This window comes from Salmo salar, chromosome 06 (genome assembly GCF_965601325.2).
Source record: "Salmo salar chromosome 06, fSalSal1, whole genome shotgun sequence".
NCBI classification, from domain to species: Eukaryota; Metazoa; Chordata; class Actinopteri; order Salmoniformes; family Salmonidae; genus Salmo; species Salmo salar.
In genome coordinates, this window is record NC_138296.1 from 73,321,968 (window position 1) to 73,335,628 (window position 13,661).

Sequence of the window (13,661 nt, forward strand, 5' to 3'; positions counted from 1 at the left end):
CTCTGTGATGTCCATCATCTTCACATACTATGGAGAGGTTTCAAACATATATTTGAGGTTAGTATTATGCCAATGTTGTCCTATATATTTGCAATGTTTTCGTCAAATGACACAGGCAAAACATAAGTCTGCATGACATACACTGACGATACAAAACATTAAGAACACCTGCTCTTTCCATGACATAAATGGAACAGGTGAATCCAGCTGAAAGTTATGATCACTTATTGATGTCACTTGATAAATCCACTTCAGTCAGTGTAGATGAATGGGGGGATACAGGTTAAATAAGGCTTTTTAAGCCTTGAGACAATTGAGACATGGATTGTGTATGTGTGCCATTCAGAGGGTGAAGGGGCAAGACACAAAATGTAAGTGTCAAGTGTTTTGTGTCAAGAACTGCAACGCTGCTGAGTTTTTCATGCTCAATAGTTTCCTGTGTGTATCAACAATGGTCCGCCATCCAGCCAACTTGACACAACTGGGAAGCATTGGAGACAACATGGGCTAGCATCCCTGTGGAACGCTTTCGACACCTTGTAGAGTCCATGCCCCAACGAATTGAGTCTGCTCTGAGGACAAAAGGGGGGGGGGGGGGGGGGGGTGCAATTCAATGTTAAGAAGGTGTTCCTAATGTTTGTTATACTCAGTGTATATCTAATCTTTAGTCTTAGCTTTCTGTACATTTCACCAAACATTGGTTGGAAATATAAATGTTTCCTCTACCAATAACAAGATGCAAATTCCAAAGCGGGTATTACAAGAACAGTGGGTTTAGCCAATCAGAAAGCGACTCTATTTCCTGTGGGCGTGACTCTCGCTACAACGTATTCTTGCCAAAAAATCTGAGCCTTAGATGTAATCGGTTCAACTGATGACGCCATTTCAAATCGAAATATAGGGACAGGGTATAGATAATAATATTTGTAACATTTTTTTTTGCAAATCTTTTTATATTTTCTTTTTATTTAGAGTAAGTATCTCTATTTAGTTGTATTTCTGGACCTCAATAGTCTTCACAACCAGTAAGGTAAGCCATTGCTTCTGTATATTTTACAGCAACATCATTCTATTTATTAATTCCAGACCTCAGTATTTATCTAATATTTCCATCCAGATTTGAACAACCACTGCACCTATCTGTTTCGTTATAACTGTGATTCAGACAACCTTATCGACTGAACGATTATAGACATGAGAAAGGTAGCCGACTTTTTAATCAGCTTTTGTTGATAAATGGAGGATATTTCCCTGTTTATATCCTCACCAAAGCACCAAGTGATGTGAGCTTTCCACAGATGATGCTACTGTGCTTTTTGATTTTGTGAAGTCGTGCAGAAGGAACATTGTGCACTATTTAAAATAAATAAATAAATAAAGGCTATATACATTTTTCAGTAGGAAGCAAAAATAAAACATAAACCTTCGCTTAATATTAGATTCTCATGGTCACAGTCTTGATGGTTGTCGGTGTAGGTAATGGCATTTGTAATCAGCTGCAGCTATGTTTAGTATATTTCCATGACGTTTGTCAGGACATAGCCTCCTAGGCAATGTCAGCTATTGCATGTAAACAATGACAACCAGTTATGTAGGCTATTGTTGGAAATAACACCATGTTTATTGACCCGTGGCAGTTATTTTGAGGGGTAATGAATTATAATAATTGAACTGCTAGTATTGAATTGAAGGAGTTGCCTTTGACAAATGTTGTTTCCCTAGGTGTCCATAACGAGAAGTTAAATTGATATACAACCTTCTTATAGTATCTTAAGAATGCATTTTAATATATATATATATTATGTGTGTATGTGTGTAATTTAAGCTGGGCGCTCTCCAAATGAGATGGTGCTGAATAACTGATGATAACTCAACTGTAATTTTGATAGCTGGATATCATTTGTGTTTGCAAGATAGATTAACAGATTCATGAAAAATGTATAAAATATTGGGATGAATTTCCACACAAATAAATCAGAAACTCCATGATTATCAGCTTTATTTCTCCCACAATTGCCACAGTGTATCACAAGCCTCTGGACAGAAAGACCCCATATCTTTCATCTTGCCTCCTTGAGGTAGATTCTAAAATGTCACCCCACAATGCAGTAGTGAGATTCCTCACTGTATGTTGGTGCAGGCTGTTCTGGAGCTCCAGGCATGTGGATTGTCCATCAGCTGTGTTGTGGTGTGTGTGTGTGTGTGTGTGTGACCCCTGTCTTCTGCCCCATAGCCTACCCCATCCCCCACTCATGCCTTTCCCCCACTCCAGCCTTGCAAGGGTGCAGGTGCTACATTTTACAATAGGCCCAGGCCTTGGCACTATAAATAATCTCTCACGACCGCCAGCTTTGGCCCCAGCTTCACTCCATGCAGCCACCGTGCCTAACTCCTAAAGCTCTCATTGGCTTAGGATTCACTCACTCTGTGTTCGTTTGTGCATGCTCAGTCAGTCAATGTACAACTCTGCCCAGCCATAAACTGGCACTCTCTCTACGAATGTCCAAGTTTAGGTTTCAGCCATTGACTGAAAGGGATCACGACTGAAGTAGGGAACTTTCAAGCTCTTTACTCCCCCAAAGTCCATAAACACAAGCCTTAGTATGGATATCTAGATATCTAATAACCTTTAATCAAAGTCTTATTATTGGGGGTTTCTCTGCTATACTGAACATGGATCATGGCAACTCATCATGTCAGACGTTTCCCAGAATGCTCTTGTGCTGTACTGTGTACTGTTGCTAATCAGTCCGCCTCTCCCCATCTTCAGATCTAAGAGAGAAGCTGACATTTGTCCACATCATGCTTGATTACCTTGTAGCTGTAGGCAACACTTAATTTATCTTTTCACTTATTTATTTAGTTTTAGTACTGAAAAAAATCAGTTTGTCCTTTTTTCTTCCTCCAGTGTCATCGTGATTTCTTCATTCACTGAAATCTGTTAGTTATAACTCTCAAATGTGACTTAGCAGACAGAAATATACAATAATGTGTCACGCATTGTTTTTTGCCTCTTTTATATTGTTATTTGGCTGATTCAAAGGTTCATTTACATAATTAAACAGGACGTTCTTGTGGTCTGTGTGTTGCTTCAAATATTTCATATTCCAACACATGTTCTGTCAAACTAAAACCCCAACAAAAATACAGTTTAGTACCATACAGTAAAATTTCCTTTGTAGTTATTTTTGTGGTAATAATATTTTTAAGATGATGAAGAGGTAGGTATTTAGCAAGCATGTATTTTCTATTTCCAACCTTTAGAAATTCTATTCCTCCCAACAACAGTGTTGTAACCACCGCTTCAGCTACAATATTTGAATTAGGAATGTGTGAGACTCCTGTAGGGTCTCTATTGTGTAGAAGCTTGTGTGGCCTATTGACATGTGACCTAATTTGAACATGTTAAAAGGCTGTCACTCTGAACAGACGGTAGATTACATGACAGCTTAAAGGCGATGACGTCCCCAAAGCGTTGTTGTACGATCGATTTACACACAATATCAAAATTACGATAGGTTGTATAATGTATAACATACCCAGAATGTATGGGGCATCTGTGTATTACATCCCGTGTGAGGAGGGGTCATAGGCTCAGCTCAAGGCTAAGCTTCCAGCTCAGGTTGAAATGTTGAACTTTACGCAAACCTAGATATACTGTACTGCTAGCCATGTCGTGATTATGCTCGTAAGTTAACATCAGCTGTTGTAACTGTTATAACAACTGTCATGTCAATGTTATGACAGTCTTAAAGCTCTTTGAAGCAGCGTTTAAGACAGTGTAACCAAATTTCCTTCAAAGAAGACTGTGGTATCATTGCTTTGTAATCCACTACATATGATGTCTTTCTTTCCTTGTGTTATCAGATGGACGCAGATACAGAGCAGGTGACGGACAACACAGAAACTTCCCAAGATGCATCTGAGGAGCCCATATCAGAAAACAAATCCAGGTCGGTCATGTGACTAGATCTTCTCAGACTGCTATTGATCAGTCATCATTACCATGTAGAATGTAACAATACAGTATGTCCCTTTCTTCATCTCTACAGGGGTCGTGGTGGGTTCAAAGGGCGTGGCCAGGGGTTCCGGATTGGTCGAGGAGGCATGCATGGTGGGCGGGGCCTGATGATGAAAGGATTTGGCCCACCCAGACGAGGCAGGGGGGATAGAGGACGGGGTGGGGACATGAATGGGTTTGGACCCATGAGGTAAGGAACTGATGCTTCTGTATGCATGGGATGGTATCAGTGTTGTGTCAAAGCCAGGGAGCTGAATGAATGACATGCTATTTCTGGAATACATTTTCACATTTCTATTGTTTTTCCCCAATGCGTCTGACTCACACCAAATGACTCATTCTCCCATGATGCCTCTATATGCCTGCAGGAGAGGGATGGGGAGGATGCGGCCGTACCCAGACATGAGGGGCAGGAGAGGAGGGAGGGTCGCTCTGATGGGGAGGGCCGGGCCTATGGGGAGGGGCGGTCTGATGGGGAGGGGCGGTCTGATGGGGAGGGGAGGTCCGATGGGGAGGGGCGGGCCTATGGGAAGGGGCGGTCCTATAGGGAGAGGCGGACCTATGGGCATGGGTCCTCCTCCACCCCCACCCATGCACCTGAGAGGCCCCTACCCACCAATGCACAGGTAAAGCCTACCAGTATAGCCACATACGAGTCATTCAGTAGATAAGTTGTCATCCACAATGTTATCAAGAGTGCTCATCAGTTCATTATTGATAAACGATCATAAATCAAATCATATAATGTCCTTGGTGTTAGTTGGTGTTTTTAACTTGCTCTTGAAATCACTGAACCCTTCCCACCATAGACACGGCCCCCCTCCGCCTCCCCCCCTGGGCCACCCTGGTTTTAGAGGGCACCCCCCACACCCCAGAGGAAGAGGCATGTCCCCCGGACCCCCACGCCACTTCCACCCCAGGGGCCCCAGAGGGTAAGATGTTTATTAACATGTACATCAACCACTCACTCCATTCCTCCCTCCCTCCTTCTCTACAGCTCTGTTATAACACATACCGCTTGTCTCCTCTTTCTTCCCTATGCCCTCTAATTTCCCAAACTCTTTTTCTCAATTGATGTGAATCACATTTAATGCCTCTTCTTCGCGCTTAGCAATGGTACGGTTAATCAAATAGCATCAAATGGTGAATAACAATGGAAAAAAGGTTAAGGAAACATGAATAAATCCTCGTAAATCTTAAACCCTGCTCAAAGTTTTGGACCCACAGTTTTAAATAGTGCATGAAAGAGATTTGTGATCAACACAGTGAGTAGCTGAAAGGGGGAGACCCTCCAGTGCAGTGGAAGAGATGAGAGGGGGTACACACTGCTATCAGAGTGTACACCCTGGTGGCAGAGCACGAGAATCCAATGTGTGATTTTATCCTTTTACACAGCTACCACAATGGACCAGCTTCTCCTCCTCATCATCCCCCACCTGGCAGAGGCCAGAGGTGGCCAGGGCCCCCTGGTGGCCAACGGTTTTAACGCAGCCTGCCCTAAAATAATACAGTAACAGAGAGCTTTACAGTCTTTAGCAGGGAGCCTACTGGGCTGGGGTGGCTAAACTGAGCTAAGAGCACCTTAATATGTGTCATAAAAAGAAGACCCCTTTTTAAACATCCTTATGGGACACCCTGTAGCCAAATGTCTGGATATTGATATCGTATACCAGAGGAGAAGATGTGAATCAACAAGTGGACACTTAAATGCCTCAGACCTTAACAGTACAAAAAGGCATTCTCACTTTCATTGTAACCTTTGTTATTAGAAGAAAATGTGCTCTTGGTATTAGGACAAAGTTGTATAGTATTGAGAGAATAAAAATATGATTTAAAAAAAAGAGTCCCAAAGGGATGATAAGTGTTGATATTCAAATCCCTTAGATGTCATGTGGTCTTGTGGTGGTCACTCTGTGAACCTTAATTAAGGAATATCTGACCCTAATAGAAAGAGAAATTACACATTGTGTGTGAGTGAGAAAGAAAAGAAGGCGAGAAAGAGAGAAAGAAAGAAAAAAGAAAGCAATGTGCAACAGCCCTCAAGCACCAGTTACTAGCACTAGTTTCTTACACCTTGGACCTCCCTAACTTTCCCTTTTGTTACATGGATATACTTTTGTATTACAACTTCACCAAGCAGTACACAACTACAGCAAAAGCTGTTTAGACTCACGTACACATTCTTAAGTGAAAAGACAATATTTTTCATGTCAAGTATTCATGATTATTTTACGTGACATTTTTATATGATTAATGTGCAGCTATTTTAAGTTAATGCATATTGCTATTTGGAACAATTCATGTTTGTGTTCAGCAATCTATATTGTGGAATGACTAAAGAACATAAATTAATACTACATTGAAATAATATAACAAATATATAGTATATATACTAGCAGCATTTACAGTATATTTGAAAGCAAATTACGAAACAAGTAATTGCTTCAGTTTAGTCTAAGATACTTACTATTCAGTGTGTTAAGTTTTGAAGTGTTATCATACGTTATACTTACTGTAACTGACATAACTTTGTGGATTTGTGGATGTACTTTTGGAAAACAGTAACAACTATGACGTAGTCGTGAAGGAAAAAAATAAAAGTAAAACTTAACTGAACTGCTCTTTTTATTGTTTTTTTAAAGTCCAAGTCTGAGAGTCAACTTGACACAACATGACTGTAATTTAATAAAGAGAATGGACAACAATGTTATTATACTATAAAGTTACACAGTGGCTACACTGCTGTTGTTATGGTAATGGTACCAGTCAGACAATTGCTGAGTTATCACTGAAACACAAACAGCATATTATGAATGAATTTGCTTGAATCAGTTTTAATGCAATTGATATTTTTGCTGCACACATACACATATATAATGCAACACTGATGCATACCTTGACATGAATGTAAGGTCACATTGTCATATTTGCTAAGATGAAGTTGGAGGACCAAGAACTCTTATGGGAAAGTCTTAACTGTAAAAGTGAAAATGGGTCAGGAGAGTTTGGAAATGATCACACAGAAAGAAAAATATTTTATAGTCACGCTGAGGGCTGAAAGCTACAATAATGCACACCATAAATGACTTGAGAAAGCAGTGCAACTATGCAGTAATGTTATTCCGAAGAGCACTATATGCAGTAGAAATGCCTTTGACACATGGAACACTCTGAATGAGCCAGCAAACCCGACCAGGTGAGATTTGACCAACGGACATTCCACTCTAGAAATGTACCGTACTGAAATGTTTCCTCCGTCTCAATAACAACTCCCAGACAGAATTCCAATGGTAGTCTGTTTAAAAGGAGGACATTATCCCCCATAGGAGTTGTAATCGGCCAAATTCACAATGTAGAACATGCTTTAGTCTCTACCATAGATCCCAGAGGAGGACAAAGGATTGAGTGACACAAGCACATCCCACTGTTCTATATCTTTGATAAACATTTGACATAAAATATTTGTTCTCTCTTGATTGTCATTAGTTCAAATCTACCCCACTCTGTTGCAGTTGCATGTAAAGGTGCAACACCGACCTCATACATACAGTACACTTGAATCTCAAATGAGATCAAGCACAGTTTATTATCAGCATATTGTTATCTAATAAACACTGGCTACAGTTTGGTGCCACCCTTCGAGTCATTAAAGATGATAAACACACAGATATTACAAATAAATTGAATAATCCAGTCGTTATGGATTTATGCTGACTTTGTAGTTTTTACATGATAAAATGCCTAGATACAATGCAGAGGTAATGCAGACAGTTAGAGAAAGGTAATGAATATATGCAATCATTTGGATAGACATTTATTATTAATGAACAGTACATAATGCTGACTAAACAAGCATATGGCATTAATTCTGAAAAACAGAAAAAGTGCATACTCAATGAGTCATGTAGACACACAGCAGGACCGCGCAGCACCTAATCCAGTACACACACAACAGTGGAGGCTGCTGAGGGGAGGACGGCTCATAATAATGTCTGGAAAGGAGCCAATGGAATGGCATCAAACACATTGAAACCATGTGTTTGATGTATTTGATACCATTCCACTAATTCTGCTCCAGCCATGACCACAAGCCCGTCCTCCCCAATTAAGGTGCCACCAACCTCCTGTGACACACACTGTGCTTCAGAAAAAAACTGTAGGCAGGTGTTGCACCTTTCCCCCTCTGTCCATCTCTGTCCCCTTCCTATGAACCAGTGCTTCTCTGCTGCCCTCTCTCCCAGTCTTCCTTTGGAATCCCCTCTGCTTTTAACAGTGATGATGACAGACTGACTGTTGTTGTCTCCAGAAGGGGGGTTTAGTGCTTCGGAAGGCAGCTGACCCCAAGAACCCCCCACCCCTCTAAATTGAGACTCCTGGTGTCCAAATCCCTCCCCTCCCTCCCTTTGAATCTTGGAGATTCTCTTTTACAGGATGGAAATGGAGAGAAAGTCTGGAAACCGGGGTCAATCTACATTCTTTTGAAGCAGGTGAGGCAGAAAGGAAAAGGGAGAACATTGCCTATTGTTTCTGTTGTCTTTAGATTTATTTTGTAATACAGTAATGAACTGCCTTTTTAGGTACAACGCTATGATATATCTTACATCCAAACATGTATGTACATAAAGGACACTAAAGCACACAAAGAGCCATAAACTAAATTGTGTTTTTAATCAATATGATAATTATGGTAATAATTATTACCATATGTAAATTACAGGGTTTAAGTGGGTTTTGTTAAGTGTTGATTGATACGTTCAGTCAATGAGGGGGTTGATTAATCGCGGCCGTGTAGGCATGTTTTGCAACGGCTGAAAGTAGATTTCATTGGATTTGTAACCGGGCTGCCTCCCGGGCGTGAGCCATGTGCCCATGGCGCAATCCGCTCGAAACTAAGTGACGTAATTAATCACGTGTAGTAATTAGTAGGATTCTGGGTTTTCCTATGCAAAAGTGATCGCTTTGGATAAAAAAATATTTATCTGCCATCCCAATGAAAAATAGTTAGAAAATTCAAACATTTATTTTATGGAAAATATGTATGTTTCTGGACGATGCACCATGCTGCCTTGTTGACAAAATTACCGAGCGGCACAGATTACTGTTCGATTTGAGAATGGCGCTCCTCCCTCCCCGCTTTCGCGAAAATGAAGTGACAGGCCATTGTCCGGTGCCCTGCGGCTCAGCATAATCGAAACGGCCCAATCGTTTAAAGGTCCAAAGCAGCCGTTTTTATGTCAATATTAAATTATTTCTGGGTAACAGATTAATAGATTTCCATTCAAATTGACAAAAATAGCTTTTTAGCAAAAATTATTTCTCAAGCAAGATTTTTGCTAGGACTGTCTGGGAGTGGTCTGAGGGGAGGGGAAAACTTAAAACTAGCTGTTATTGGCAGAGCTTTGGAACTCACTTTGTTATTGGTCAAGTGGCAATATGTAACTTTTTGGGCGATGACCAAATTCACATAGAAATGTGAGTTATAGATCTATCATTCTACTTGAAAGCAAGTCCAAGAAGGGGTAGAGCTGTTGTTCTATGTGAACTATTTCTATCCTTCCCGTTCTTAAATTTTGTTTTTGTGTCTTTTACTTTTGGTTTTGTACACGAGCTTAAAAAAGCTGAAACAATATTTTTGGTTATGGAAAGTATATTCACAGCGGTTTAGATTATACTATCTTATACTACATTCAACAAAAATGTAAACGCAACATGTAAAGTGTTGGGTCCATGTTTCATGAGCTGAAATTAAAGAACCCAGAAATGTTCAATACACAAAAAGCTTATTTCTCTCAAATGTTATGTACAAATGTGTTTACATCTCTGTTAGTGAGCATTTCTCCTTAGCGAAGATAATCCATCCACCTGATCATTACACAGGTGCACCTTGTGCTGGGGACAATAAAATGCCACGCTAAAATATGCAGTTTTGTCACACAACACAATGCCACAGATGTCTCAAGTTTTGAGGGAGCTTGCAATTGGCATGCTGACTGCAGGAATGTCCACCAGAGCTGTTGCCAGAGAATTGAATGTTCATTTCTCTATCATAAGCCGCCTCCAATATCATTGTAGAGAATTTGGCAGTACATCCAACCGGCCTCACAACTGCAGATCACGTGTATGAAGTCATGTGGGTGACCGGTTTGCAGATGTCAACGTTGTGAACCGAGTGCCCCATGGTGGCAGGGGGGTTATGGTATGGGCCTGCATAAGCTGTGGACAACGAACACAATTGCATTTTATCGATGGCAGTTTGAATGCACAGAGATACTGTGACGAGATCCAGAGGCCTATTGTCATGCCATTCATCCGCTGCCATCACCTCATGTTTCAGCATGATAATGCACAGCCCCATGTCGCAAGGATCTGTACACAATTCCTGGCCTGCATATTCACAAGACATGCCACCCATTGAGCATGTTTGGGATACTCTGGATCTACGTGTATGACAGCGTGTTCCAGATCCCGCCAATATCCAGCAACTTCGCACAGCCATTGAAGTGGGAGCCTGATCAACTCTATGCAAAGGAAATGTGTCGCACTGCATGAGGCAAATGGTCTGACTAGTTTTCTGACCAACAGATGTATATATGTATTCCCTGTCGTGAAATCCATAGATTAGGGCTTAATGAATTTATTTCAATTAATTGATTTCCTCGTATGAACTGTAACTAAGTAAAATATTTGAAATTATTGAATGTTGCGTTTATACTTTTGTTCAGTACAGAGCCTTCCGGAAGTATTCAGACCCCTTGACTTTTCCCACATTTTATTACTTTACAGCCGTATTCTAAAATGGATAAAATATTTTTTCCCCTCATCAATCTACACACAATACCCCATAATTACAAAGTGAAAACAGGTGTATAGAAATGTTTGTAGATTTATTACAAATAAAAACATTAATACCCGATTTACACAAGTATACAGACCCTTTGCTATGAGACTCAAAATTGAGCTCAGGCATATCCTGTTTCCATTGATCATCTTTGAGATGTTGCTACAACTTGATTGGAGTCCACCTATGGTAAATTAAATTGATTGGACATGATTTGGAAAGGCCTGAATGCCAATCGTCACATCTGGAGGAAACCTGGCACCATCCCGACAGTGAAGCATGGTGGTGGCAGCATCATGCTGTGGGGATATTGTTCAGCGGCAGGGTCTGGGATACTAGTCCAGATCGAAAGAAAGATGACCGGAGCAAAGTACAGAGAGATCCTTGATGAAAACCTGCTCCAGAGCGCTCAGGACCTCAACAGGACAACAACCCTAAGCACACAGCCAAGACAATGCAGGAGTGGCTTCAGGACAAGTCTCTGAATGTCCTTGAGTAGCCCAGCCAGAGTCCAGACTTGAACCCGATTGAACATCTCTGTAGAGACCTGAAAATAGTTTTTCAGCAACGCTCCCCATCCAACCTGACAGAGCTTGAGCGGATCTGCGGAGAATGGGAAACTCCCCAAATACAGGTGTGCCAAGCTTGTAGCATCATACACTCTAAAAATAAAAGGTTCCTGGAGTATCCTTTAGGGGTTCTTCAAATTGAAACTGTGGGGGAACCTCTAAGTTCTTCAAAGAACCCTTTTAAAATGGTTCTTCAAAAGAACCCCTTTTAATGAATTCTCAAATAACCTTTTGAAGGACCTTTTTGGGTACATTTTTGAACTGCCCCTTCCCCTAGTATTAATAATAATATGCATAATAATAACACAATATTTCAGTTGTCAGTGTTCATTAAGATTTTAGAGGCAAAGCAGAATTTAAAAATCCAAAGCCGAGGTAAACGCCCAGCCGAGCCCCAAGTCCAATGGGTAGATCCTCTGGCGTGATGATGTTGTGTTGATGTTCTCCGTATCCATAGCAAGATTTTGCAGTGCACGGTGATCGAACAGGTTTCCTGTTATATTCATCAGAGTTGTAGGGAGGATGAAGTGTGTGAATCCAAAAAAATTCCATTATACAGATTCTTTTTTAAAGTGTGCACATGGCAGTATTCATACCTTGTTTTTTTTTGTAAATGTGAATGGAAAGATAACCATTATCAAAAGTGAAAAGTTTTTATACAAATACCTTGTAAATAATGTAGAGGCCTCTGGGATTTCCATTGAAGAGATAAGGGTGACCAAGTCCTATCTGGTTTTATAGAAATCAAAATTAACTGCAGATGATACATGTGTTCTGCAAAACATACCAATACCTTTGTGTGCCTCCTGGTCTGTATACCTGCAGACTCAGACACACACAAAAGTGAGCAGTTCAGTCATCTGCACCCAATGCAGCTATAGCCTTTATACTCTTACCTCTGATTGATATCCATTGAGTTGTGTCCATTTTCTGTTTTAGAAAATGGACAGTGTTAAACACTGCCATTTGTACAAATATGAAAAGATAGATGGTATGATCATAAAACAATATCAATTTAGATAATTCATGGGAGAAGCCTTACCTTACATTGAGGAGATTTTAACATTTTTCAGTTAAGTGCCTGCACCTGTCATCTCAAATTCAAATGTTTCAGTTGGGCAGTTAGGTTCCTGCAAGAACCCCCACCAACTAAGTTGGTTCCTCAATGAACCCCACCTCCTTTTGGGTTCTTGGAAGAACCCTAAGGTTCTTCAAGGAACTTTTAGGATCATAGAAGAACCCTTTTTGTACCCCTAATTTTTAGTGTACCCAAGAAGACTCAAGGCTGTAATCGCTGCGAAAGGTGCAAAAGGTGCTTCAGCAAAGTACTGAGGTGAGGGTCTGAATACTTACATATACATGTTTTTAAAAAGTTATACATTTGCTCATTTCTATAAACCTGTTTTTGCTTTGTCATTATGGGGTAGTGTGTGTAAAGGCTGTAACGTAACAAAATGTGGAAAAAGTCAAGGGGTCTGAATACTTTCAGAATGCACTGTATGAGTTTTAGCAACCAGGAAATGGCAGATTGATTTCTACATAGTGCAACTTTAACCAATTTACTGCATGGTGATATCACCATGGAAAGCCCAAACGTCCACCGATGCAAACCTGCCGATTAGAAGGTCCTGTGTAGATTGCATTTTCGACCAGCAATTATCAGGAAATAAGACAGGTCATATTTTTACAGTGTTAGTTTCATCAACTGTTGTACAATATGATACAAGAAAAAACTGAATTTTGAGTGAGTGCACTGGGCCTTTAATAGATTACCACCAGTCCATAGCCTACTTGTCAGTACAAATTATCAATACGGCACTGAAATATAAAATATACATACTTGACATAAGGAAAGCAGAAATGACCTTAATGTTGCCTGAGTCAACTGCAGCAAAGACTTTAAAGCGATCCAAGCTTCCTCACTCATCTCCACCCAAGGTTGAGATGACTCACAGAGGCTTAATATGATTAATGGCTGAGCATTGTCTTCTTACGTATGACTCATCTGGATCCAGGGGGAGGGGCCGGATCAGAGGTTTTTATGTAGAACAGCCAGAGGAAGGGACCATGTTGATTAAATGAAGGGAATTTTACTAGAACAACTGCTTATATAACATGAGGAAGCACTGGCCTTTCATTTGGTCAGAATAAGGAAAGGATCTGAAATTCAGTCAGTAGCCATTGTGGTGAGTATGTTAAAAATATATATTCTGATTCAATGCAATCCTTTCCA

At 40.4% G+C, this 13,661-nt stretch overlaps 1 protein-coding gene across 1 annotated transcript; it reads left to right on the forward strand.

Annotated features, from left to right (window-relative positions):
• The first annotated feature begins 808 nt into the window (after positions 1-808).
• On the forward strand, positions 809-6,637 carry si:ch211-51e12.7 (uncharacterized). The gene is made up of 6 exons (XM_014205646.3): positions 809-1,030; positions 3,868-3,953; positions 4,053-4,211; positions 4,390-4,647; positions 4,831-4,953; positions 5,417-6,637. The coding sequence occupies exons 2-6, from the start codon at positions 3,868-3,870 to the stop codon at positions 5,505-5,507; spliced, it is 717 nt and encodes a 238-aa protein (XP_014061121.3). The 5' UTR covers positions 809-1,030; the 3' UTR covers positions 5,508-6,637.
• Positions 6,638-13,661: the final 7,024 nt, after the last annotated feature.